General features: G+C 33.7%; 1 protein-coding gene across 1 annotated transcript; it reads left to right on the top strand.

The window, feature by feature from the left end:
- The first annotated feature begins 6 nt into the window (after positions 1-6).
- On the top strand, positions 7-25,434 carry LOC106869496 (zinc finger protein 830). The gene is made up of 9 exons (XM_014915260.3): positions 7-229; positions 6,237-6,336; positions 8,165-8,270; positions 11,906-11,945; positions 13,178-13,335; positions 15,838-15,965; positions 17,644-17,721; positions 20,863-20,939; positions 24,576-25,434. The coding sequence occupies exons 1-9, from the start codon at positions 117-119 to the stop codon at positions 24,739-24,741; spliced, it is 966 nt and encodes a 321-aa protein (XP_014770746.1). The 5' UTR covers positions 7-116; the 3' UTR covers positions 24,742-25,434.
- The last annotated feature ends 306 nt before the right edge of the window (positions 25,435-25,740 follow it).

The following is a 25,740-nucleotide window of genomic DNA, read 5'->3' as shown; positions in this document are numbered from 1 at the left end:
ACATACATTGGAATTGTTTTCTACGTACGTGATTAAATATTTTTTGTAATCAAAAACAAAATAGTCGAAACTATTTACTAAACAAGTTACTAACTCTGGTTGAATTGTTATTGAAGATGGCAGCTTTCAAGAAGAAATCCGTCTCCAAGGATGATTTACGTCGTTTAATGAAAGAAACAAAAATTAATGTTCGAAGCAAAGACAAAAAAGTTGATCATCCTCATGCAAAGTATCCTTAACATCAATTGAATATTTCATATTCACACTATTTTAACTTTATAACATATTACTTCTCTTCCACGATAGTTGCTACATTTAAGAATTTTATTTTTGATAAAACTTATTAAAGGTTATGTTTATAGTGTTCTAACAGCAACTTTATATTGTTAGATTGAGGCCTGATATATATATATTAAATAATGCGAGGGTATTAAGACGAAATGTTGAGATGTAGGTTAAAACTGAAATTTTTATAATTGCACTTATATTTTGGCATAGAATATTAATATTCATAAAAAAAATTAAATACATAAGGCAAGATCTGGAGTGACATGATACTGACAATGCTGTGCTATAGTATTTATTGCAACTTCCTGAAAATAAATATGATACATGTAACAATTTGTCGAGAAAAGAACTTCGCCTGTAATGCTCCAAAAAACTGGTATATGTGGAATGAAAAAAAAAAAGATTGTTCGCAGGAAACTACCTCTTTTTTTTAAACTGAAGAAAGCAGTCTTAAAAGATTATACTTTCGATTCCATTATGTACTTCCTTGTAGTTACTTTCACGATATGATAGGCATGCATATGTGAAAACTGGTTTTACATCACAGAAATTTCGTACAATTTCTTCGTTAGATTGGATGAACCAGGACCCCATAGAGTATGTAAACGTAAGCAATTTATAACAGAAGTTATGGCATGGTTAAAGTGGGAATTACATAGAAGACTTTAACTGGGAAATAGGAATATGGTCATTTAACGTACACAGAACCTGCCGAACAGAATTTTTTAAATTGCCCAAAACTTGCGTACGTAAATAGAGAGAGTTTTTAAATGTCGATTGACGAAGTTATACTGGCTATATGCAAAAAAGAATATCCAGTAAATTCTAAAGCTCATCCCTTTATATCTGACACAGTAACATCAGGCTTCATGTGATGAATACAGATCAAAATAAAACGCACTTATCAAAGAAGGATGGATTCTACAGTTAAAGTACTAATCTCCAAATACTTAAATATTCTAGAACTTGGATTTCCTAAGAAAATTCTATTCAGTCTTTACAACATTATTTGTGAACAGAAAATATAGATAAAGTGAGTGAAGTAGTTAAAAGCAACTTCTACTAAGATAACATTAGATAATGTTTTCTTAATATTGCAAACTTGGATAGAGAATATTATGTAAAAAGGAAATAATTCCTGCAAAGTTAAGCATATGAATAAAGAAAAAAATTCAATGCTAAATAGCATGCTATTTTAAATGTCAAATAGAAAATACTTAAATATTTTTGTAAATTATTGGTTCCATTCACTGAATTAATAAATTACTTCATTTTCTTTGAGTTTATCTTTTATTTTTATTTACAAAAGCAACAACTATTTTGAGACAATTTCATACTCTAAATGTAACATACTATGGGAGAGAAGTTGTAGTTTTTTACTTTTACTTTTCACTTGATATTTATATATAATTTTTAAATGTATCATGTTAATAACAGTATTTGTCAGTTCATTTCATCCTTGTCTTTTTCAAAAGTGCTTGTGCTAGTACAATTAAAATGTGCAGGTTTACTGTTACATATACATCAACTCATTAATGGGCTGGAAACAAATTATGAATTTACAAGATAATTAAAAATGTGATATCCATTCCAACATAAATGTGTGTAAGTCTCTTCGTTTCATTATACTGTACAGTTACTCATCATCGTTTAACATCCACTTTTCACGCTGGCATGGGTTGGACAGTTTGACTGAGAATTCACAGGGTGGTATTTGATTAATCATGTAAAACAGGGGCCCCCAACCTGGTCCATGTGGACCACTAGGTGGTCCACAGGAAAATTCAGATGGTCCGTGGAAAATTTTGTGTGGTCCACCTGAAGAATTTAAATTTTTCTGTACATGCATGTTGCACAAGAGAAATATGCCTCATCACATATGCATGAGCACATACAAGTGCACTCATTGCCTATTGGACGATTAGCTATCCAATCATACACAGACGCGTACCAGACAGGTACGGACGCATGCAATCAGATCCACGTTTGCACGCATTAAAAACACAAAAAATTGTGTTCTCAGGTGGTCAACGCAATCATATTTTCTACCTGACTTTTGAATTGAGGATTAGTAATGAAACCGCAGTTCTTACAGCTTACCCAATGTATCGTATTATCTCTCCAGGTACATACATTTTTACGTAAGTGTTAGTGTAATTGTAATCTGTAGAAATTTTGCTGTCAGTGATATGGAAAAACGTTCCCTTAATTCTCCGTCCACCAACTCGGAAAAAAGACTCTGTAGATGATATCATGAAGATTATATCAAATATGGTTTTGTATCCAGTGTAGAAGATCCTTTTTTACCACAGTATATTATCTGTTCAAAAGTATTAACTAACGACTTAGTGAAACCCTTGAAATTGTATCATCTACAAAAATTCCATCCTGGTTTATTTGGCAAGCCAAACGAGTACTTCAAAGAATACCATCGCATAAAAAATGTCTCATCTTCATCGCTCAAAAATTTCATCGTCCATACTGACAACCATTCTGGTCTGCAAGCGTCCTTAACATTTTGCTCATGATAGCAAAACAGGGTCACCCACATACCATTGGTGAAGATCTTATTAGGCCCTCCATAACTCAAGCATATAAAGTTGCTTTATGAAAACCGTAATGAAAAACACACCAGAGATTATCTACAATGCAGTCATGGATTATCTTACTAAAAATGGTATTGATCCCCTCAACCTCATATCAATATGCAGGGTTTTGTTGCCAGATGGATAGAATTTAATCCTGTCTTCACAATTCATTGTGTTCTCCATCAAGAAGACCTGATAGCAAAAAGATCCGGAAATAATATATTTTCTGAAACCCTAGACTTAATTGCTTCCGCCAGTAAAAAAAATCAAAAGATCTGCTCAAGACAGGCATTTTCAAGAAGCTTGTAACGATGAAATGTTCAACCGTTTGTTGTATTTGACAGATATACGCTGGCTATCAATGGGAAGTTATCTCAGACATTTTGTGGCACTTTTCAATAAAGTTTCTTCAACAGACTGGTCCAGCTATGACAGCATCACTTTCTCAGAAAAAAACTGTAATTTTTTATTTACATGAAATCTTTCAAAAACTTAATGATCTCGATATTTCTTTACAAAAGCAAAATATCAACATTGTACAAGCCAGACACATGATTAGGGCGTTTGTGAATAAACTCGTCCTTTGGAAACTTCAAATTGAAGATCATAACTTTCTGCAGTTCACGAACTTAAAAACTGTTGTGGTAGATAACAACTTGCACAAATATATAATCGGACATCTATCTTTCCTTCACGAAAACTTCTATATTTGTTTTGAAGATCTTTTGGCTTTAAATATCCCAATTTTTGTAGTCTCTCTACACACAATGTCTATGAACGATATACTTGTTCAACCAGAATGCATTCAGATGGAGCTATGTGAGGCAACAATAGATGATAATCTACGCAAATCGTCTGATAACAACTGGGTCAAGGCTTGGTTGAAGCAGTCTCATGAATATCCAAAGCTGTTTGAACAAGTCGAGCCTTTTATTATAAATCTCCCGACATCCTACTTGGCTGAAAAGGGATTTTCCCTTGTCCTCCACTCGTTCACGAAGCAGGGAAGGCATTTGAACCTCGATAACGATGCTGATTTGAGAATTTGTTTGAGCCAAGAAGAGCCAAGGATTTCTCAGCTTGTGAGTGGGGGGGGGGGAAGAGGTGGCTTTATGGCAGGGATGGGCTATCTCTTATCTAGGAAAAAGGTAAGATGATAGTGATAGGGTGCCAGAGCAAAACCCTCGAGAAGCAAGAGGAGATACTGGCAATAAATCAGGAGTGTAAAGAAGACAGTTTGAAGGGAGAGCAACATATGGGTAGAGGTGAATGTAGTGAGTGATGAACAGAAATTGGGGTCTTGCTTGGTGGGAGATATCACTATGGGCTAGTGTGGGGGAGAAATAGGAATTGTTCAGAAAATAGGTAATGATGAGCAAGGCTTAGGAGTGATGCAAAGGGATATGTAAAGATTTGTAAGGGGTAGATATAGTGACAGGCATGAGATGGCACAGGGAATGATAACAGGTATGGCAGAGGAGTGGGGAGTAACTGGAGGTATGTGTGAAGGTTGAGAATGAGGAATGAAGAATTATGTTTGGTAGATGTGTGTTTTTATATATATATATATATAGAGAGAGAGAGAGAGCCTCATTAGATTAATTAGAATTATTAAAACTGTAGATATAGATATCTCATGTTTCATTATATATGTGGTAAAATTCATTATCATCATTTTAACACATTCTTTTTCCATGTTTGCATGTATTGGATGTCCTCTAAAGCATAATGACTTGCCAGAGTCCGTTTGTGAAGTCTCCCTTCACAACTTCTTCCCATGTCTTTGGTCAGCTTCTTCTGTCTTCTTTGCACTTGACTGCTTGACCCTTCTTTACTCACCCATACACATTACATGTCCATACCAGATTCAACTAGATAATACTTTCCCAGTCTAACTAGCATTAAAAATAATAGATACTTGTATGCATACATCTTTGATAAGGTAAACCACATACTTCCCAAAGTTATTCATATTCACTAAGTCCCGATTTAAGGACATAGCTAATGTAAAAATTAATCTTCAGCATTATTTAAGATGACTAATGCAGTTTTATATTACAGTGTAATATTTGGTGCTTCTAGAAATTTTTATTAGAGTTGGTATCACAATTTTCCACTGGCTGAAGATTGTTTCAGTACCACATGCTGCAAGCCACCTCCTGATCGAGATTGCCAATTACTCCAAAGTTACACTATTTTTATGATGAAATTAAAATCCCTTTACATGAATGAGATTTCAACAGACATTCACTTGTCTTTCATGTTTTAAAAACTAGCATAATATTGCAATAAATTAATAAAATGTTCATGCTTTTACTAAACACTTCCAACCCAGTTTCTTGATTATTTTTTAAATTAATTGAAACACATATATTGTATATTTGTTAGAAATATAGTTGCAGAAAAGCTTTAAAAAAAGTACATGTAAACTAGTAAGTTGTAATGCTCAAACATAATGCTTCTAACAGTTATGGTTACTATTAAATGGTGTGTGTGACTGATAAGACTAAATATCATCAAAAGAATTGATTTTCTGCAATTTCTTGATTGTTTTTGCTTGATAGTTTTGTTTGTATATATTAGTATTATTTATTGATTAAAACTGGAAAATGTTTTTAAATATTCATTACAATGATTTGGCTGTTAGGGCAACATGAAAATATTGTTGTGACTTGGTGGGGAGGGTAATGAAGAGGGGATATTAGCTTTACTTGAGAGAGGTTAGACTTACACAAATATTAATTTCAAATTTTGGCACAAGGCCAGCAATTTTGGGGAAGGGGTAAGTCAATTAGATTGACCCCAGTGCTCAACTGGTACTTATTTTATTGACCCCACCAAAAGAATGAAAGGTGAAGTCAATCTCAGCAAAATTTGAAAACAGAACATAAAGACAGATGAAATTCTGCTAAGTATTTTGTCCAGCATGCTAATGATTCTACCAGCTTGCTGCCTTAAGCTCACAAATATTAACAAAGAATGAAAACTGTTTTGAGAAATACAAACCCGTTAAAACTACAGTTATAAGGAAACAATCTTCATGGGTCTTAAAACAGTTTTACCCAGACTTAAATATACACACATATTTACAAAATATATTATTCTTAAAATGAAGTTCATTTTTGTAAAAGAGGAATAAAATAGATTGCATGAACTTTTTAATGGTTTCAGAGAGATATCAAGTACAATCAACCCTAGCAGGATTTGAATTCAGAATGCAAACATTCATTTTGTTTCTTATAATATAGTTCATGTATTGTAAATTATGTGATTGGTTTCACATAGCAAGCAGTATTGTACTTCTTTTATATTGTTGGTGTACCATCACAAATATTCCTTGACAAATTTTTTTTACTCTAGATACAACTGTTTGGGACAGTTAGTATGTACTGTATGTAATACTGCACTAAAGAGCTCTCTTCTGTGGAATGCACATCTCCAGGGACGTCAACATAAAGAGGTACAGACTATTTTGTTTTTGTGTTACTGGAAAATTTGTTTGAGTTTCATTTGAATCCCTTATGTCACAAAGTGGGGGTACAGTCCTTGCATGACTTTTTATTGTTATTGTCTGACTGAGTTATTGAAGTTAATTATTTTAATTATTGTTTTTCAGAGCTCTTAGGGAATTATAGGGACGTGTTTTTCATCTAAAGGCTGATCTCCCCTAGGATAAAATACTTCTCTTGACAACTAATTTTCTGTGGAAAGAATATTGTATTATCAAAGCTTTTGCATACTTTGTACAATGACCTTGTTTTTTTGTTTTGTTTTTTTTTATTATGAAATACCCTTTATGTGCTACATTTCTAATTGGGTCTTTTTTCATCAAAAATTAATCACTACAATTCTGAATTAATGGTCATCAAGATAATGATATTAATAATTATCTTGAGTGTATCTTAATACTTAATAGACTAATAGCAACTGTCCAGGGCAGCTTTGAAAATAATTGTATAAATGGTGTTCAGAAAATTATATTTTTCTCTGGTAAAAATTATAAGTTAACTAATTAAAGGATGATGATGCTTAAATGGCCAAAAATGACATCTAGATCTGGTTTATCATCTTTTCTATCCAGTTGTGTAGAGTAAATTTTAACTCCATGAAAAGAGTTAAAGAGCAATATATTCACCATTGCTGACAGTATGAATTTTGAAGCAATTTATGCAAGCAATGGTAAACATTTACAGCCTACCATCTGTAGTAGTATCTTGACTAAGGATAACAGTCTGTCATTTCTGTATTGCATTGTTAAAGGTAATGAAAAATAGATAAAGCTCATCTACTGAAAAATAAAACAACAGTAGTTATCAATAAATGAGAGATCAGTGCTAACACAAAAGCCAAGATTTCATCTATAGAAGTCTTTGCTTCACATCTGATGGAATGTGGATGATGTTGTCCATTATGAGATACTGAAACAAGGAATAATCATCACTGCAGATGTTTATTGCTACCAACTTGACTGTGCAAATGAAGCATTATGTCAAAATTGGCCAGCTTTGATAAACAGAAAAGATGTTATTCTCCAGCTTAATTATGCAAGAATTGATTATATAAATTTAGTAAAAGATTAGTTTGTTAGGGTGGGAAGTTCTTCCACACACACCCATACTCACTAGATTTTAATACGTGCAGATTTTCACTTGTTTTGATTGCTTGAGCATTGCCTTAGTTAGCAGAACATTCAGAAACAAAAAAGAAATTGAAAATGTCAAACATTTTTTTCACTAAAAAACATGAAACTTTTAAACTTAAGAATCAAATTTTTGCCTTCCTGTTGGGCTATAGTCATTGATAATGATGTGTGTTATATTATTGATAAATAGTATTTAATTAAACCTTACAGACATTTGTTTTTCCTTTCCTTATGAAAATACATAATTACTTCCTGAACACCCTAATGTATTAAAATATGGAATCAGAGTATGAACCTTAAATACAGTGGTTTCAGCATTATTTTAGTTTCCATTTATAATCAATACTATTATGCTTATAATGACATTTGGAAAAGGCATAAATATCAAAATCACCTGTAATCTTTCTCTTAAAATTTTCAGGACTCTGATTCATGTATGAAATCATGTTCATTCCTCTATATTGAAGTAACCATGTACTTAGTCAGAAAAATTGTTGTTATTGAAAAACAATACAAGATTTCTGGTTCTAAAATTGTAATTTCTTGCTACTGTTGCATTGTATCCTTCAACCAGAAATTTCACTTTGTCTGATAAAGGACTTCTTATCTAATCAAAGATTTGTTTTCTTTTTCTTCTTCCTTATAGAACCTTGTTTCTCAGAATGAAAAGCAGCAAGATTTGCAACAAATTAATCTTTTAAAAAGGAAGTTAGCTGAGACAAATGATGAACATGACAGCAAAAAACCCAAAGGTTTTGCAATTTTCTATTAGTGTTTGTTAGAATACATCAATTAATTTTCAGTGCTAGATTTTCCTTGTTCTTTAGCACTTGTTTGCATAGCTGGTTGCTAACATAGATGAGAAGTAGAAGTGAAATCTTTTGTTAATCAAGCACACTGAAGCAAATCAAGTTATGTGTTGTTCAAAGACACAACACAAAAGCTCTGGTGGGAAAGTTTGAATTTGTGACTGTAGTCTGTCACCTTAAAATTACAGTAAGACTGATACATAGATATTATTTCTGCTATTGTACTTTATAATCCCAGGAAGTCAATATCCAGTTGATGTATTTCACAAGTTATATCATCCACTTTTTATAATAGGTGGTAAGCCAGCATGTGGATGGAACTGTCGTGATCTCACATTGTTCTGTTTTTAGTAATATAACAGTCAATGACAAATATAGAATATCCAATATTATATTCACTGAGCAACAAAAACTGAGCATTTAGAATAATAATTTCATTCTCTTTTAGTCTAATTTATTGCAGTTGTATTAAACTGATAATTTGATCTGTTATCATTATTATTATTATTATCTGAGTACTAATATTGGTTTAACTGAGAGAACCACATCTAGAAGTTTGCAGCTTTTGTCAGTATTATCTTGAATCTCAGATTAAGGCGCCTGAGATAAGGTGCATGTTAAGACTAATATTGAATTTAGATGGGGTGGTACAAGAGCATTTCACTTGCACACTTTCAGCTAATGGGTCATTTCTGATTGTTAACCCTTCAGTATTTAAACTATACCTGACCCAAATATCCTACTTGTTTTATATTCATGCTGGCAAGATTCAACATTTCACACCTATCTACTATGTCATTCTAAACATAAACAGTTACACCATTGAAATCTCAAAGCTACAAGGTAATGCATGATTAATTCAAAATGATGTGAATAAATATGCATTACATTTGAGAGAGTAATCTGAATACTAAAGGTTAAACTCTTTTTCATGAAAAGTCATCAGATCTTTCCAGTCTTAACATGATGTATTAAGTTACACATTACTCTTTCACATATTTGCATCTTTAAAGCTCCAAATGGCTATGATCTAACATTCAGTAAAGCATGTAGGAGTTCATCCCATTGTTTTATCTTGCTTGTTTGTATTAGACATAACTAAATAAATTTATAGATCACTGTATCACTTTATTTATTTTTTTTTGTCTCTTCAATGATGGATAGTAAAGAGTTACAGTTATCGTATGAAAATTCTATCTCTTTAAACATACCCAGAATTGAGAGCTTTCAAATTGGGTACCATGTTTACTATGAACAGAACTTAGAACACCAAACTTGGTGATTAATGAAAGAGGCAATAAATGATAGCTTCTGAAGTAGCTCTTAGATCCTACAATTTCAAGTGATTAGTGCTGCCCAGGTTCTGTTAATTAAGTTGGCTAATTTTAATGTTAATGAACTTAGATTCAGTAATTATTCAATGTTTTGATAGTTTGTCAAACATGTTATTAAATTTCATATTAACATATACAGCAGAATCAGTGAAAGATGCAAGTCTATCTTTAAATTCAATCTAAAGTGATCAAAATTTTGATAATGCAATGTCTTTGTGAATGAAAGAAAAATTGACTACCACTACAATAAGCCACTGTAGCAGTGCCAAAAAACAATTTCCATTTGAATATTTGCCATGATGCCACTGATGATGATATTGGGTTTCAACATATCTTTACAAAATGTCCTATCATCTAACCATTAGGACATCATTTATCAACAGCCACAGAAAAAAACAAATTTTAGCCTGAACTGAAGTTAATTTCTCATCAACAGTAATATAAGGATTATGGTCATTCATAGTAAATGATATCCATAACATTAACCCTGTAGCATTTAAACCAGCCAGGTCAGGCCAAAATGATTTACCTGTTGTATGTTGAAACCAGCTAGATCTGGCCTCTCACACCTACCCTACAATGTCACTGTAAAACTAAGCACTCACATCGTTGAAATTTCAAAGCTTCAAGATAATGCATGATTAATTCAAAACAATGCGGATAAATAAACATTACATTTGACAGAATAGTATGAATGCTAAAGGGTTAATAGATTTTTCTACTGGAACTTTGTAAACAGCATCCTACATCATAAAGGTTTTCCTTGCTTTAAGACATGAGTCAAAGCTATAACAAACTGCTTTTCAGTTGGTTTCCCTGTTTAGTCCTTGGAAAAAAGTGTCTCTAATACCATCATTCACAAATGATTTATGAAATTTTCAATACTTTGATATTTTAATGTTCTTGTATGGCTTCACTAGACTACATTAGCTTTCAAGCTAAATTTATGAAAGACTTCTGCAGAATTATCCTTTAACATCAGAATGTTGATTCTTAATGGTGACATACCTGATTATAACTTCTAAACTGAGAAAAATTATGGTACTCCATGATGCCAAGGGATCCCACCATGGATAAGTTTTACATTGGAGAAGCTATTGTCTAACATTGTCAATTCCTCCACTATTTTCATAAATGGTGTGCTTTCCTGTGCATGAAACTCTTGTGATCTCACATAATTCTTTTGTAAGTAATTGACACAATATAATACAGTTATACAATATCCAAAACTATGGTCCTATACATTTATCTTTAATTTGTAGTACTATATACCAAATGACAATCAGTCAGTTGTCTGTAGTTTCTGTTGGAATAAATATTTTCTGGAATGTTTTAGACAAACATCACAGTCTCTTTAGAAATACAACCCAATACATGTTCTGCACCAAATTAAGGTGTGACACGCTGGAAGGAAGGGAAAGAATTATATATCTTCACTTAGATAACTTTTTTTTTTAAGTTGTCAGTTTTTTAATGTTCTGTTTCTTTGGGGTTTTTTTAATTGTTCTTGAGTGAAAGTCATTTAATTGCTGATCAAATTTATTTTTATCCCACTCCTCAATCAACTGCAGCTCTCTGTTCTTCTATTTAGAGGTTCTCATGTCACCTCTTTGGCAAGTACAGTGAAATGTATGCTTTGCTAAGGAGGTCCAGTAATATCAAAATATATCTGGAGTTGTCTCCCATACTTGCTAAAATTATTGGTTTCAAATTTTGGCTAGCAGTTTCATGAGATGGAGTTAGTTGATTACATCTTCTCCTTTTTTCCAACTGCTACTTATTATATCAAACCTGAAAGGATGGTGGGCAAAATTGACCTTGGCAGAATTTGAACTCAGAATGTAAAGACAGATGAAATACCAAAGCATTTTACCTAGCATGCTAGCAATTCTGTCAGCTCGCTGCCTTAGCTGCTGAAATTATTAAAATAATATTAGTCATTGAGCTAGTGTTGGCTCTTCTTTGCTGCATAACTATTTTTAATTGCTTAATTAAATATGTAGTGCATATAGAATTATATCAACTTTAGTTGGGAGTCAGTTCTTCACAATAGTAGATTTCTAATCTATTTAGATTCTAAAGTTAAGACTGGAAAGAAATGAGAAGAAAGAAAAGATGATAATAAAGAGAATCATTTTTTTAAAAAAAATTTTGAAAGGTAGATTTAGAGAAAGAATACCTAGATTTTTGATAAAGTTTGTTTTCTTATTTTTTCAATATATCTTTTTTTGTCTTGATTTTTAGCTTCAATTCTGAAGAATAGTTTGAAAACAAATTCTTCAAAGTAAGTTTCATATTTTGATAAAAGAATTGTTTTGCTGGATAGTTTAAAAGCAAAAGCTGAATCAAATGTTAAAGTGGTTAAAATATTCTTAAATTTGACATTATAAGCATCAGTTTCTTTCAAAAGATAGAAAATGCCTAACATGACCCAAGCCACATATCAGTCACTTGCCAGGTGGCCATGCTACTAACTTCACAATGAAGGGGTTCCATTCCATTCCCAAATCTGATATAATAATTTGATTCATAAGGATATTTTCATGTAAATGTCAATCAGGTCACCTTATGCTAGTCATTAATAGAATAGCCTATTCTGCTACCATTAATTAACTCACTTGTGGAGTAAAACTAGTACAATTAAAATAACTGAAATAATTTTAAAACCCAACTTGAGGTGATGGAATGCTGTTGCCTTCTAATATGGTTGATAATATTTTCACCCCATAAGTGATAGCTACATATATAGTCGAAGCCTTGTCTGTAGGTGTGTTAATTCTTAACTGTCACAAATTGGTGCTTATAATGTTTTGAGATGAGGCAATAGCAAGAATGACTGCAGAGATGTTATTACTCATTTTGATTCTTTCATACTGGTATATATTGAGTCAGTCTGCAAAACAGCAACATTCTACATATTTCGTCTTAAACACTCACAGTGCCAGTGTGTTGAGTGCTAGCTCCTTCACTACAGTTTATGTTGATGCTAGACTTAGAGTTATCTAATGATGTTATTTCTCTTAAAATGGTACAGGCAGGGTAGAAGTAGTTTGCCAAGCAAACCCAGTTCTTAAAGTGGGTTTGCTTGCCAGTTTTTTCAGTTTGTCTATTGTCAGCTGTGTTCAAGTGAATGTTCTAGAGTCTATACAGAATCATAAAGTTGTATATAATCTTAAGACCTGATAGGCATGAGACACTACTATGGTCCTGTTGTTTCTAATATTGTCATCTCTACATGTGTTCAGATGCAGAAATTCAGTTAAAAGTTTTTTGACCAATTGTTTCTGATACTTTAAGGTTCTGTATATCCATTATTTACTGTTTAAAATGTAATTTCCCCCACATGGGGAAATTAATATTGTCACACTGCTATTAATGCAAGCGTTAGCTGCCACATCTGTCATATTAAGCTCTATGAACTTATTTGTTTCAATACTTGTTAAATGTTCTATTTTCCATCAAATTCACTTCTAATTGCATGACTGATTTGTTTCTTGTCTGCACTTTTCTGTGAAGTTTATCAAACAAGATAAGCATTCCTATCGTTGATGAATCTGATGACTCAGTGTCAGACAGTGATTCAGAAGCTGATCTATCTGAGACAAAAGATGTTTCCATCCCTTCCGAAAAATCAACTGATGCCAACTCAGCCACAGCCTCATCACTACCTAAAGGTGAGAATTTAAACTATTGTATTAATGTTCTCTATCATTGCATCAACTTTACTTTCCAGGTAAATTCAGTTAATTCTATTCTCTTCTTAACCAAATGCATCTGCTGTATAGTTGGGAAAATATCGGGAGGATACTATGCCTAGTAGAAATAACAGACCAAATTTCCCTCAAACCAAACTCCACCGTCTTAAAAAAGAAAGGTGACATGTGTATCCAGGATATTGTAGCCTTGGATACTTTATAGATTGGATAATCACAGCTAGAATACCTTTAATCATAAGTCTGTTTCATCATGGCTAGCCTGGGACTAAGATAACAGCTTCATCATTAACTGCTCTGAGTGTGGTGAAATAACAATAAGATCTTGATAAAGCTGTATGCCAACTTCTTTCAATTCCTAACTGAAACCGTTTCACGTACCTTATAAATGAAAGGTATGTGATGTCACCACTTCTCATTTCACTTGCCTGGTCCAAGTTGTCATTTAATCCAAGCTCAATCCTGATTTGCAGCTTTGATCCATCCTGTTTCATTTTCAAAGACTACAGCATCCTGTTTGTCTTCTTTTTTCATAAGAGTTGGTTGTAAGCTCAGGGATATTTGGCTACTATTTCTAGCAAGTTGAATACCTATATAGAGGTTTTCTTTTCAGTTCTTCCTTGGTTGTAGTTATTTAGCCCCAGGCCAATCCTAACTGAGCAGACCTCTGATGAAAGTTTCACCCCATGGCCATTCCTTTTTTTTTCCTAGCATAGGACTACATTATCCAAAATGTCTGAGGTTTGTTTGTTTGTTCTAAGACAGGAGTGTGATCTGAGAAACAGTTTGCTGTTAATTTTAGCAGGTTATGCAAGCACTTAGAGGATCCATCATTGACTTATACCCACCCCAATAAAACTACAGGGCACTCTAACTGAAAAACAATAGGAATGTCAAAGCTTTTTCTTACAAATAATGGTTTTACAGTTTGTATCTTACTTGGGCTAAGGTATCTGTTCATTTCTCTTTCAAATGGATAAAATAAAGAAAAGTAATCACTTTATTTTACTACATCAAGCCTTCCATTAATTCACTCACCTCAGAATAGTTTAGTAGCTTACATTTAATTACCCTCTAGAAGAATGTACAGTATTGTATTCAGCCATCATTATCATTATTATTTCATCCAGTCTCTGTTTTACCCATCTTCCATGGGGCTGACAAACCTGTCTGTATTCAACTATGTCTGTACTAAAGTGTGTTAATTGAATGAATGTTTTACAGTTGTGTATTTCATAACACACTCATCAACCACCACTACTACCTTCATTTAGTGTGTAACTTTGGTAGTATCTTTACTGTTACCATGACAACAGGGCAGGGGTTGTAAGAATGTTTCACACAACAGGTCTGCTTGAATTGAAAGTCACAACTAGAAAAATTAATTTTCACTTTCAGTACACATCATATCATATCATAATGTATTCAAATCTACTACCACCATTTTCTTGTATCCTTGATTCAGTTTCCTTGACTGATGAAACAATTTGCATCCACTTTACAGTTATTAATTAGGAGTTAATATTTGAAAAGATTTTCAGTTAAAACAACAACTAATTATGCAATTAATCTTTTTTTTTTTTACTACTTGTTGAATCTGTAGGGTGAGGCTGAGCCCATGGCTCATGCAGTTAATATCCCAGTTAAACTGTTACAAGTTAGAAAAAACAAAGATAGGGAAGAAACACCACACCTTAGAGCAAGAGGCTGGAGTGTGTCCATTAGTGATGAGTTGCCAAGTGACCGTTCTCTGGATATGGTCATAGCAGCTTTGTTCTAGATGCTGGTGCAGTACTCCCTTGTGGGCATCATTTGAGCCTTGTTGAGTGTCAGTAGTAGGGGACTGAAATATTTTCTGGCTCTTAAGAAAAAGTCAGTCTTTGGAATGTGGTTCTAACTATGCTTAGGATGTATTGTATGTTTCCATGGAAAAATGGATGAAAACAACAACAATGAGAGCTCAACCATTTTACTGTGTAATGGAAATGATGCTTCCTATTTTTCATTAACATTCCACAGAGACTTATGAGCACAAGATGCAAAATGTTTTGAACTCACAATCTTTATAGTTGTAACCTCACAATCATTTTCTTTTTTGCTGATTAGTGCAACTTAGTAAATCCTTCGTTTTTTTTTTTTTCTTTCAGAATAGGGGTTTTGTTTTAAAAAATGAGAAGGATCATCACTTCATTAGTAATTCATTCATAATATTCTCCCTTCTAACTCAGTTTATTTTTCACAGAATTGTAACAAATGTTATACAATCCAGTTCTCCATTACTTTCACATGAGGTTAATAGTTTTGCAAATTTACATAATTGCATTAAGTTTTTAAATATTAATTTATTTTATAGCTTAGTTTTCCTGCTGCCGACTACTCATCACAACAGTTCACAATGAAAATGGATTTTATGATTAACAATTGAAATAGAAATTAAAATGCCTTCACTTCATCTTATTTCAGACTTCTTTGATTCTGGATTGGCAGCTGCTGAAAATGAAAATAAAGATGAAGCTGGTAATGATTCTGAAAGTAAGATAGCTAATGTCTTGCCTGAAGGGTTTTTTGATGACCCAGTGATTGATGCTAAGGTAGGTTATATTTTCACTTGAACAGGTATTATATACACTACCTGTTGCTACTTTATCGAATACCATGGTATTGACAGCTTATAAGATGTGTAAAGTATAAGATGCTCCTCAATCTTGGTGAGCTCTTTCTTGAAAAAATTTTTAAAAAACATTGTTTTCATCTTACATTTGTAGTCCTATTTTAAAGTTTGATGTATTTAGATCCTTATGCAACCCACTATTTCCCATTAAAAACCACAATCCTTTCATTAAATTCTAAAATAATCAGGTATTAAAACTGGTTTCATAAAACTCTTTATATTTATTGAGTGTTTTGCACTCACCTTAAAAGGTTCTTTAATGGAGTTTTTTTGTTTCAAAACTACTTTAATTACATGTCAGTACAAGTAAAATCTAAAATATAAAGTTATTTAAATGTTGTTTAAATATCACCATATCAAAATAAATTATTTGCTAATACCATATTATATAGTTTACTAAATGCCCATTATTATATTTATAACAAAAATTACCTAATTTCATTCAGTTGTCCTTGTTATTTTATGGAATACTTGAACTGAAAAAGTAAATAGACTATGAGTTTTTGAGTCATGAAGGTGTCTTTGGAAGAACAAATTGTTTTTAAAAGTTTTTTTTTTAACTGACCACAAGTTTATTTATGCGTATGGTCAATGCTTGCGTTTAATTTTCTTTCTAACTGCTGTTATATGAAGAAGTACTATTGCTATGTTAACTTTGAAAATTACTTTGGCTAATAACTTCATTGGTATTGTTTATGACCACTTTAATGTGGCTCTCCTCTAAGAAATGACAATATTGCCATTTAACCCCAGGAAGACATCTCCTCCAGCTGGTTTGTTCATTGTGTTTCTCACATTCAATATTTATTGCAAGCGGGAGATAATTCCTGTTACCTTAGCTCTGAGACAACCAGACCATGTGGTTTTAATCTGTATTGGATCTCCTTGGTGACAGGCACTTGTTCACCAGGCATGGCAACAGTTTAACCTTGTTTGCAATATATAGAAAATACAGTGTCATAGTCACTGATTTTGTAACTGGGAATAAACCAGCTGAAGGAGATGTCTTCCTGGGATTAAATGGCAGTATCATTGTCTCTTAGAGAACAGACACATTAAAGTGGCCATAAACAATACTTTTTGGTTCATATGCTGTTTCTATCTCGAACAGAGGTTTTCTAACCGACTAGTTTCCTAATTATATATTCATAATCTTTAATTGGTGCCATGATTTAGTAAAAGCATAGATTTAATTTGTTGTCCAATTTAACATCATTCCCTGGTCCTTGGGTACCCTTAGTGGAATTCTAAGTTCCTCACTTCTTTCCACTAAAAAGTAAAGGGTTATGGGCACTGTCCTTTCCTATCTGACTAAGCTGTCGTCCAAAATTGGCATCTGAAAAGTTGTGAAAGAAGATAGCAGTAATGGTCTACCATGAAAACTGGTTGGAGTTTAATAGATTTCTGTTTCAATTTAACCTTCTCATACCCTAATTAATACCATATTAATGGTATATTTTTTTACTTAATTCAAAGTATAATTTATGCTAGCCTATTCTGTCATCATGCTACCAATTGACTACATTGTATTGGATTTTTTTCATGTTGTTTCTTAACTGATTGTGAATGACTTTTTGTTGTTTTACCATTTGCAACAGGTGAGGCAAGTGGAGTACAAAGACAAGATGGAAGAAGAATGGGAACTGTTCCAGAAGCAGATGAAAGAAGAAGCTCATGTATGTAGTAGTTGATGTAGCTTACTTTTTAACTTATGGTTTCCTAACTCAGCTAATGACCCCAGACATGATTGTGTGGTTAAGAAGTCTGCTTCACAGCCACATGGTTCTGGGTTTGATCCCACTACACTGCACCTTGGGCAAATGTCTTCTACTATAGTATCAGCTTCACCAATGTGTTGTGAGTGAAATTTGATAGAAACTGTACAGTAGCCTGTCATGCTTGTGTTTGTGACCAGTCTAAACTTACACATTTATACTCTGCTGTTCATATACACAATTGTCACACATCCAGCAGATCATGCTCATCTCATTTCTCTCAAGCTTTCACACACATTTTTTGCATTAAATGCATTCACTGTACATCATCATCATCATCTTTTAAATTCATTTGTGCTGACTGGGTTGGATGATTTGGGAGAATAGAACATGTCAGAAGGCTGCACTGTGCTCCAGTATCTGCTTTAACATGGTTTCTACAGCTGGATGTCCTATTTAATGTCAGCCACTTTACAAAGTTTACTAGGTGCTTTTTTCATGGCACTGGCACTAGTGAGGTCACCATGCAGATTTCTTCAGTTAAGTGGTGCTACATAGTGAGAGGGAGATTGATTTATGCTACAGGATGAGAAGTTATATATTATTGGGTCATTCCATAAATAATGCAATTTTTTTATACTTCTTTTATTTTTCAAACTTAAGATAAACAATGTTCTTTTTTAATCTAAAATATATATTCTCCTTCATTTTCTACAATGTTCTTCCATCTATCTGGTAGACTTGCAAGGCTCTTCTTCCAAAATTTACTTGTCCGTGACAAAAAATACTCCTCCAGTACTGTTCTGACTTCGTCTACAAAATTCATATTTTTTTTTGTCTAAATGATTTTGAAGACTGTGGAATAAATGATAATTAGATGAGACAATGTCTGGTGAATATGGTGGGTGGAGCATCATTTCCCATTCAAACTGCTCCAGCCTTTGAAATGTCATCCTCGCTGTATGTGACTGAACATTATCCTGATGGAAGAACACCTTTCATCTTGAAACCAAAAATGGTCATTTTTCTTCTCGCGTTGACTTAAGCCACACAAGCTGCTCACAGTAGATCTCCTTTGTTATCATTTAGTTTGGGTTTAAAAGTTCAAAGTGGACTAAACCTTTCATATCCCACCAAACAGATAATAACATCTTACATGGGGGAAGACCTTCTTTAGCCTGGGGTGCCGGTGTTTCTCCTTTCCCTACCCACTGTCTCTGACACTCAACATTTTTATAGCGAACCCATTTCTCATCACCAGTCACTATTTGGTCCAAAACAAAGGTTCAGTCGTGAGACGTGACAGCAAAGAAGAGTACACGTTCACCCTCTGCACGTGATTAGACACAGAAAGTTTGCAAAGAACCCATTGACCCAATTTGCTGACTTTTCTGATGGCACGCAGGTGTCAATGAATGGTTGATCCTAGCTTCTTTGCTAGCCCACCAACAGTTACAGTGGGATTTTGTTCCACCAGGGTTTGCAGAACATTCTCATCGAGCTCTACAGATCTTCCAGGACAAGGCTCATCTTCTAGACTGTAATTTCTGGAAGCACCGTTGACACTGGCTTATGCTTATTGTCTGATCCCCATATACTGCATTAATATTCCTCACACTTTCCTTTTTGTTGCTGCCTTTATTGAACTCATAAAGCAAAATATGCTTTTGTCACTTCTATTATAGCTTTGAAAAAATAATTATTGAAATCAAACTGGTCCTTTATCATTCCCTCACTGAAGCCCAGCATCTGAAGATCCTTTCTCACCACTTCATCCCACTTCTTGAGTCTACCCCTTTCACAGGTTCCCTTCTCAATTAGAGCTTGGCACTTTATGCAACTGTCCTCATCCATGACAAAGCCAACATAGTTTTTTCTCTTGCACACATCTCATGCCTCTTATACCCAGTTTTCCTCCTAAATCATTTACTCTTTGTTGAGTGTGCAAATTGACATTACCAATCCAACAGAGCATGCTTGCTTCATTTCTTTCAAGCCTTCACTAGTCCTCTGTAGTCATAGCCTATGTTTCACTGCCATGTAGCATAGCTGTACATACACAGGCATCATACAATCTACCTTTCACTCTGAGGGAGAGGCTCTTAGTTACCAACAAAGGTAAAAGCTCTCTGAACTTCACCCAGCCTGTTCTCATTCTAGCAACTATGCCTTCAGAACTTCCTCCTCTACTGCTAACTTGGTTGCCTAGATATCAGAAGCTATACTACTTCTAGGTATCCACCTGTACATTTTTAGTACTTATTGTACCCACACATTTGCTACACACAAAGACTATTTTCTCTGTTAACCTTCCTGTGATACCACTACACCACTTATGTGTCCAAAGCTTGCACTGGATGCAACATATGGAGTTTCTACCAACACCCTTCTTATATATTGAGCAGGGCCATCTCCCTGAAGGGACTTGTGATTTGTCTGTTTTCCTACTTACTAGGACTTCAGTTTTTTTTTAAATTAACTCTATGACTGCAGGCCTTCCACTCCTGAAATTTCTTCTCTAGGTCAGGTAGTGATTCAGATATAAGAACAAAATCATCAGCATAGAGAAGTTCCCTGTGGCAGCCAGTTTTGAATTCCTGTTATGGCCTATGATAAACAAGAGGGGGCTGAGAACTGATCCTTGGTGAACTCTTACCTGTACACTGAATTCATTGCTATATTTGCTCTCAACCTTCACCTCACTGGCAGCCTCCCTGTACATGACTTGTACAGATGTTACTAACTACTCATCTACCCCTAGCTTCCACATTGACCACCAGATAAGGGAGTAAGGGATCCTGTCAAAGGCTTTCTTCATGTTGACAAGAACCAAGTACAGGGGTTTATTTTTGACTAAATACTTCCACAGTTGTCTTACCAGGAATATAGCATCAGTTATGCTTCTCCCATGCATAAAACCAAACAGCATATGATATAGAAGGAGGTGGAAAGAAGTTGCAACAGTAAGTGATAAACAACATGGGATAAACTATGGAAAAGTACATAAAAATTTCGTATAATCAACTTCTTTTTATTTTTAGTTTTTTTATAACACCAGCTGTATTCATATATAACTCGAAGTTATTGAATCTATTTCAACAGGTATCTGAAGCTATAATTGAAGATGATGATGAACAAGCTAATGTAGATAGAAACATTGATGAAATTGATGAACAAATGTGAGTAATATCCTAGCTTGCTTCTATATTTCTGCTTACACTCAACTCCATTTTACCAATATGTGTAGTTTTTTATGTTTTCATGCCATTATGAAACACATAAAATATCAAAAATATCCCACACTTGTAATTTCGTGGTCAATAAATAATAAATTAATAAGTTGATGGAGAGGCACTCCCAAGGTCTCGATGCCTGTATTAATTGACCCATAAGTGGTTTGTGGAAGCGGATGAGTTTGTTGCATGTAGAGCAAGCCGGTGTCATTTCACGGATTTTGTTGAGGGTGAACGGCAGGTTTCGTACTTTACAGTAGTGAAGTAGGCAGATCACTCCTGGGTGACACAGTTGTTTGTGAAGAGTTACTAGTGTTGTAGTGTCTCTTGTTGCTGCACATCTTGATAGCGTGTCTACTGCTTTGTTTTGAGTTCCTGGGCTATAGGAGATTGTGTAATTTATGTCCGAGAGGTTCAAGCGCCAGTGTATAAGTTTTTCATTTTTTATTTTTGATGTCCCTTGCTTACCGAAGATTATCGCTACCAAGCATTGATCAGTGATGATGTTGCATTATGGGGAAACATATATTAGGTGGCACCATTTGCAACGACCATTCTACCTGAATTCCTCCAGAATACCGGAAGCACAATATTGCATCGTCGACATCTCAGAAATAAGGGGGATCCACTTGTAGAAAATGTTAAATTGTTGGAGAGGATTATTCCCTACTTTGCATGCATACAATTTGGTAATGGACGTAAAGATACAGTGTCAACACACAATCTCGCTCCAGCAGGACAATCTTTCAATCAAGGAAGCAAAGATAACACACAAACACAACCAGGGCTAATTAGACAAACAGAGTTTGATACAGAACAATAAGATCCACAAATAATAAATCAAAACCAACTAACCCTGATGGTACACCAATAAAAGTAATGTATCAACAAAGAAACAGAGCTCTCAGTCCGGCATATGAAAATATGAGCAGATTAGCAACTGGTGAAGAATACTTGAACAAGAATAATACAGGTAACAAAATGCCAACTGTTTAAGAACAAAAAGAGATGAGAAAACTGAAATCGGGATGAATTATCAAAATCCCTTTTCATCTAAAGTACTATATGTTTTGAATGCACTGTGACTAACTTTTCACTCAGCAGGGAAGACTGTTATGAATTATAATATCCTATCATTAATTCCTATCTACAATAGTAAATAATAGATAAAAATATAGATATCTTATTTTGTATTGAGTATGAAAATGTGGTATAGTTTCAAATGACATTAATAGATTGATACTGTCTTTACCTAATATAGAACAATGTGTCTTAATCGTTGGACAGTCATGATTAATGGATTAAATGGTGAGCAGAATAAAGTTTAAATATTAGCCTTCTTTGAACTGGTTTATGACACAATAATATTGCCTTTATTTTGCACTTGACTATCTAAATGAGATCATGTGATGTTTGTGTATTTTCCTAACGCATTTCTGAGATAAAAACATACAGCTAGAAGTTAAAATAAAGCAAATGTAGAATAAAGTGTCTGGCCCAGAAACAAATGATCTCTGAACCAATAATCCACTAGCTTATCTGTTTGGCCATTTGACATCTCATGCTCTGGTTACCAACTCAAAATATCCAGCAACACCATCATTCATCTTTTTATATTTCTTTTAATATGTATTTATGTAGAACACGGAACTACCCAATATAATTATACATTTTATTTTGTCTTTATTAAACATGATTTTTACATGAATTTTCCCTTGCTTGCATTACAGTTCTGTAAATTTGTATATCTTCACATGCATTGTTAGCACAACTGTTTCTTTTTTTTTTGTTTTCTTTGGTTCTTAGATGAATGTCATCAACCACTCAAACATAAAATCAGAAAAACAGCATATTTCAGCTACAGTTATGTTATATTTGTAGCCAAACAGTTATTGTTATAGTAAAACTGGTAGACCCTAACTCATCAAGCCAAACTGAAATTAAACTTTAAAAATATTGTCCACTCTTTTGTCACTGACCCTAGAATTATTAGTATTGAGAGATTGGTCATTTTAACTCTGAATTAAAAGCTACTGAGTAGATTGTTAATTATCCATTATGTTTTCACTGAGCCATTGTCTTGCCTTATATCCATCACAGTTTAATCAAGTCATATTTCAGTCAGATTTTTATCCAATCACCAGAGTTAATACTTAAAACACAAAGAGTATCGAGATTTAGTTTTGGTTATCATATATGAGTATTGAACAGTGATTATAAGCTCCTGCTATATGTGAGTACTGTACAGTGACTATAAGCTCTTGACAAGCTAGTTTGTAAAGTAGGCTCAATTGCCAGTTGAGTCATTTCACATCTTTCTTTATCCCTACAATAAAAGATGTGGCTACACCAGGTTGACTTACCCTCAACAGTCTTCATAAGATGGAGCCATCAGACATAATTTGAAGGACCATTAAGGATTAAATATACATTTTTTTTTTGGTTTGTTTGATGCTTGCTGAAGTTAATGGGTGTTAATTCTCTTCTCTTATTGGGCCCAGTCAATTGGCTGAGGTCCTACAAACCATATTTCATACAGAGATATTTTGGTGCTGATATGCTTTATTTTAGCAATCCTCTTGGTGTTAGTGATAATTTATTGAATGAATTCTGTATAGTTTCAACCTTTTTGATATCTGCCGGCATCTTTGATATAAATTTAATGTTTTAAAGTGATCTAATTTGAAACTTTCTATCAAAATTTCACTTTATGTTCTCACACTAGCTTAATAATTACAAAATAATTTTACTGAATTCTTTGTGATCTTGAAAATTAATTGAAACAAAGAAAGTGTATTTCAACAGAAATATGATAACAAAAGGGTTAAGGATTAAAATTCATTATTCAACTTCTAAAAGAGTAAATGAGTTGGCAAGACATTGAATTATGTCCTACTATTAAGACTAGCTCAGTCCCACTGCATGGTAATTTGCACAAGTGTCTCCTAGAGTCCTGGGCCAACCAAAGCCTTGTGAGGGTATTTTATAGACAAAAACTGAAAGTTGCCCATCATGTGTGTGTGTGTGTGTATACACACACACACACATATATATATATATATATATATACATGCATGTTAACTGTCTCCTTGCCTCCACATCACATAATAGTTGTGAACAAGTGTCACCACCATGCAAGCAGTGTCCTTCAATTCCAGTCTTCCGTGAAAATGGAAAAATATTCCTCACTTGGAAAGGAATGAGGGTTGCCAACAGGAAGGGAAGCGCATCCAATCATAACAGATTTGCCTCAACAAATTCTGTATGCAAGCTTGGAAAAATGGCCATTAAAACAGCAATGAGGATGATGTACATACATACGTGCACCTCACGCTCTCTCGTCCACTCACACGCACACGCACACACAGAGTAGTAGCAGAATACAATGTTTCCAATAGTTTTTCCATTGCTGATACTATCTGTCAGTTGCAGTTCCTGGCAGAAGTGTCACTTATTTTTTTTTTTTATTCCCATAACTGAAAATATGTTTTGAACTTGGAACACACAGATCCAGGACAGATACTACAAAATAAATATATAACTTGTGTGTATTTGTAATTCACTTTTTTCATTTCTTTTCAGACATCGCTGGTCACAAATCAATGATTTACAAGATCAGAAAGAGAAGATAATGCAAGTTAAATCTCAGAAAAATCACAGTGGTGATGGAAGTGAAGATGATGATAGCATTTCAGCAGATGATTTCAAAGACTTTCTGGACTGGCGGTCAAAAAAACCATGGACTTGAAGATTTGACTTGAATTTATGAAATGACAACAATAACTTGAAATTGCGGAACACCAAAATAATCTAAGTGAAAATGAAAAATTTTAAATATCAATCCATTGACTTCATATGTCAAAGCTGTTCCTTAGTAAGATATTTGGTCAATCGCTTCCTGATCAACTTCGTTTCTGAATTTAGTTTCATGTGTTCTGAAATTAAGTAAAAGTAACTTCCAAATTTTGTTATCTTCCATACTAAAGCTCGTTTCTCTCCTATGTGTTACTTCAAATTTGGTTACATTCCTACTAAAGCTAGCATCCAGATTTTCTTACTAATGCTGCTTTCTAAATTTTGTCTCCTTCTGTATTAAATTATGACTGGAAAACTAAATCTGTTCTTTAGATTTATTCATCACCATATCAGTTTCTGGATTTATTGCCAGCAAAATGTCATATATTCTTACAGGGGTCAATATTTCTAGTAATATAACAGCTGAGAGAATGAAACAATTCAGTTATCAAGTAAAGAATGTTGCTGTTGAATACTGAGGTTGACCAACTGACTTTTGTCAGGTCTTGTTTCTTAGATTTCTGAGTTTAATTTTTAATTTGCTTCATGCCAGTCTTCAGTCTTGTATGTAAAATGTATATTATTAATTTTAATAATAACAACAACAATAATAATGTATATTAAATAAAAAATTGTTTTTATTTTATTCAATATAGTTTTTTTCACTTTGTTGCAAAATATGTGAACACACATGGCTGAGTTGTTAGGATGTTGGAGCTCATGTTCTTAAGGTTGGGAATTCAGTTACTGGACTGAGTATTGCATTATGTTCTTAAGCAGGACATTCCATTTCACTTTTCCCTAGTCTACTCAGTTCTAACTAAGTACAGATTAGCACTGGTATAGCTCTCTTTTTCTCTTTCTCTCTCCAATTGTCACATCCTCAATGTTCCTCTGTGTCAACAATGAGAGGGTATCTATGTCTGCTTACTTTGTGAGCAACATCTATACT

The sequence above is a fragment of the Octopus bimaculoides genome, chromosome 11 (genome assembly GCF_046866305.1).
Source record: "Octopus bimaculoides isolate indiv1 chromosome 11, ASM4686630v1, whole genome shotgun sequence".
NCBI classification, from domain to species: Eukaryota; Metazoa; Mollusca; class Cephalopoda; order Octopoda; family Octopodidae; genus Octopus; species Octopus bimaculoides.
This window is presented reverse-complemented; position numbering and strand designations above follow the sequence as displayed.

What these genes read in the sequence shown, in the direction of transcription:
- LOC106869496 (XM_014915260.3), top strand. Translation starts at nt 117, where the DNA reads ATGGCAGCTTTCAAGAAGAAATCCGTCTCCAAGGATGATTTACGTCGT. An exon ending in TTGAAAACAAATTCTTCAAA is followed by an intron (nt 11,946 to 13,177) that starts GTAAGTTTCATA and finishes TTTTCTGTGAAG; the next exon opens with TTTATCAAACAAGATAAGCA. An exon ending in AGATGAAAGAAGAAGCTCAT is followed by an intron (nt 17,722 to 20,862) that starts GTATGTAGTAGT and finishes CTATTTCAACAG; the next exon opens with GTATCTGAAGCTATAATTGA.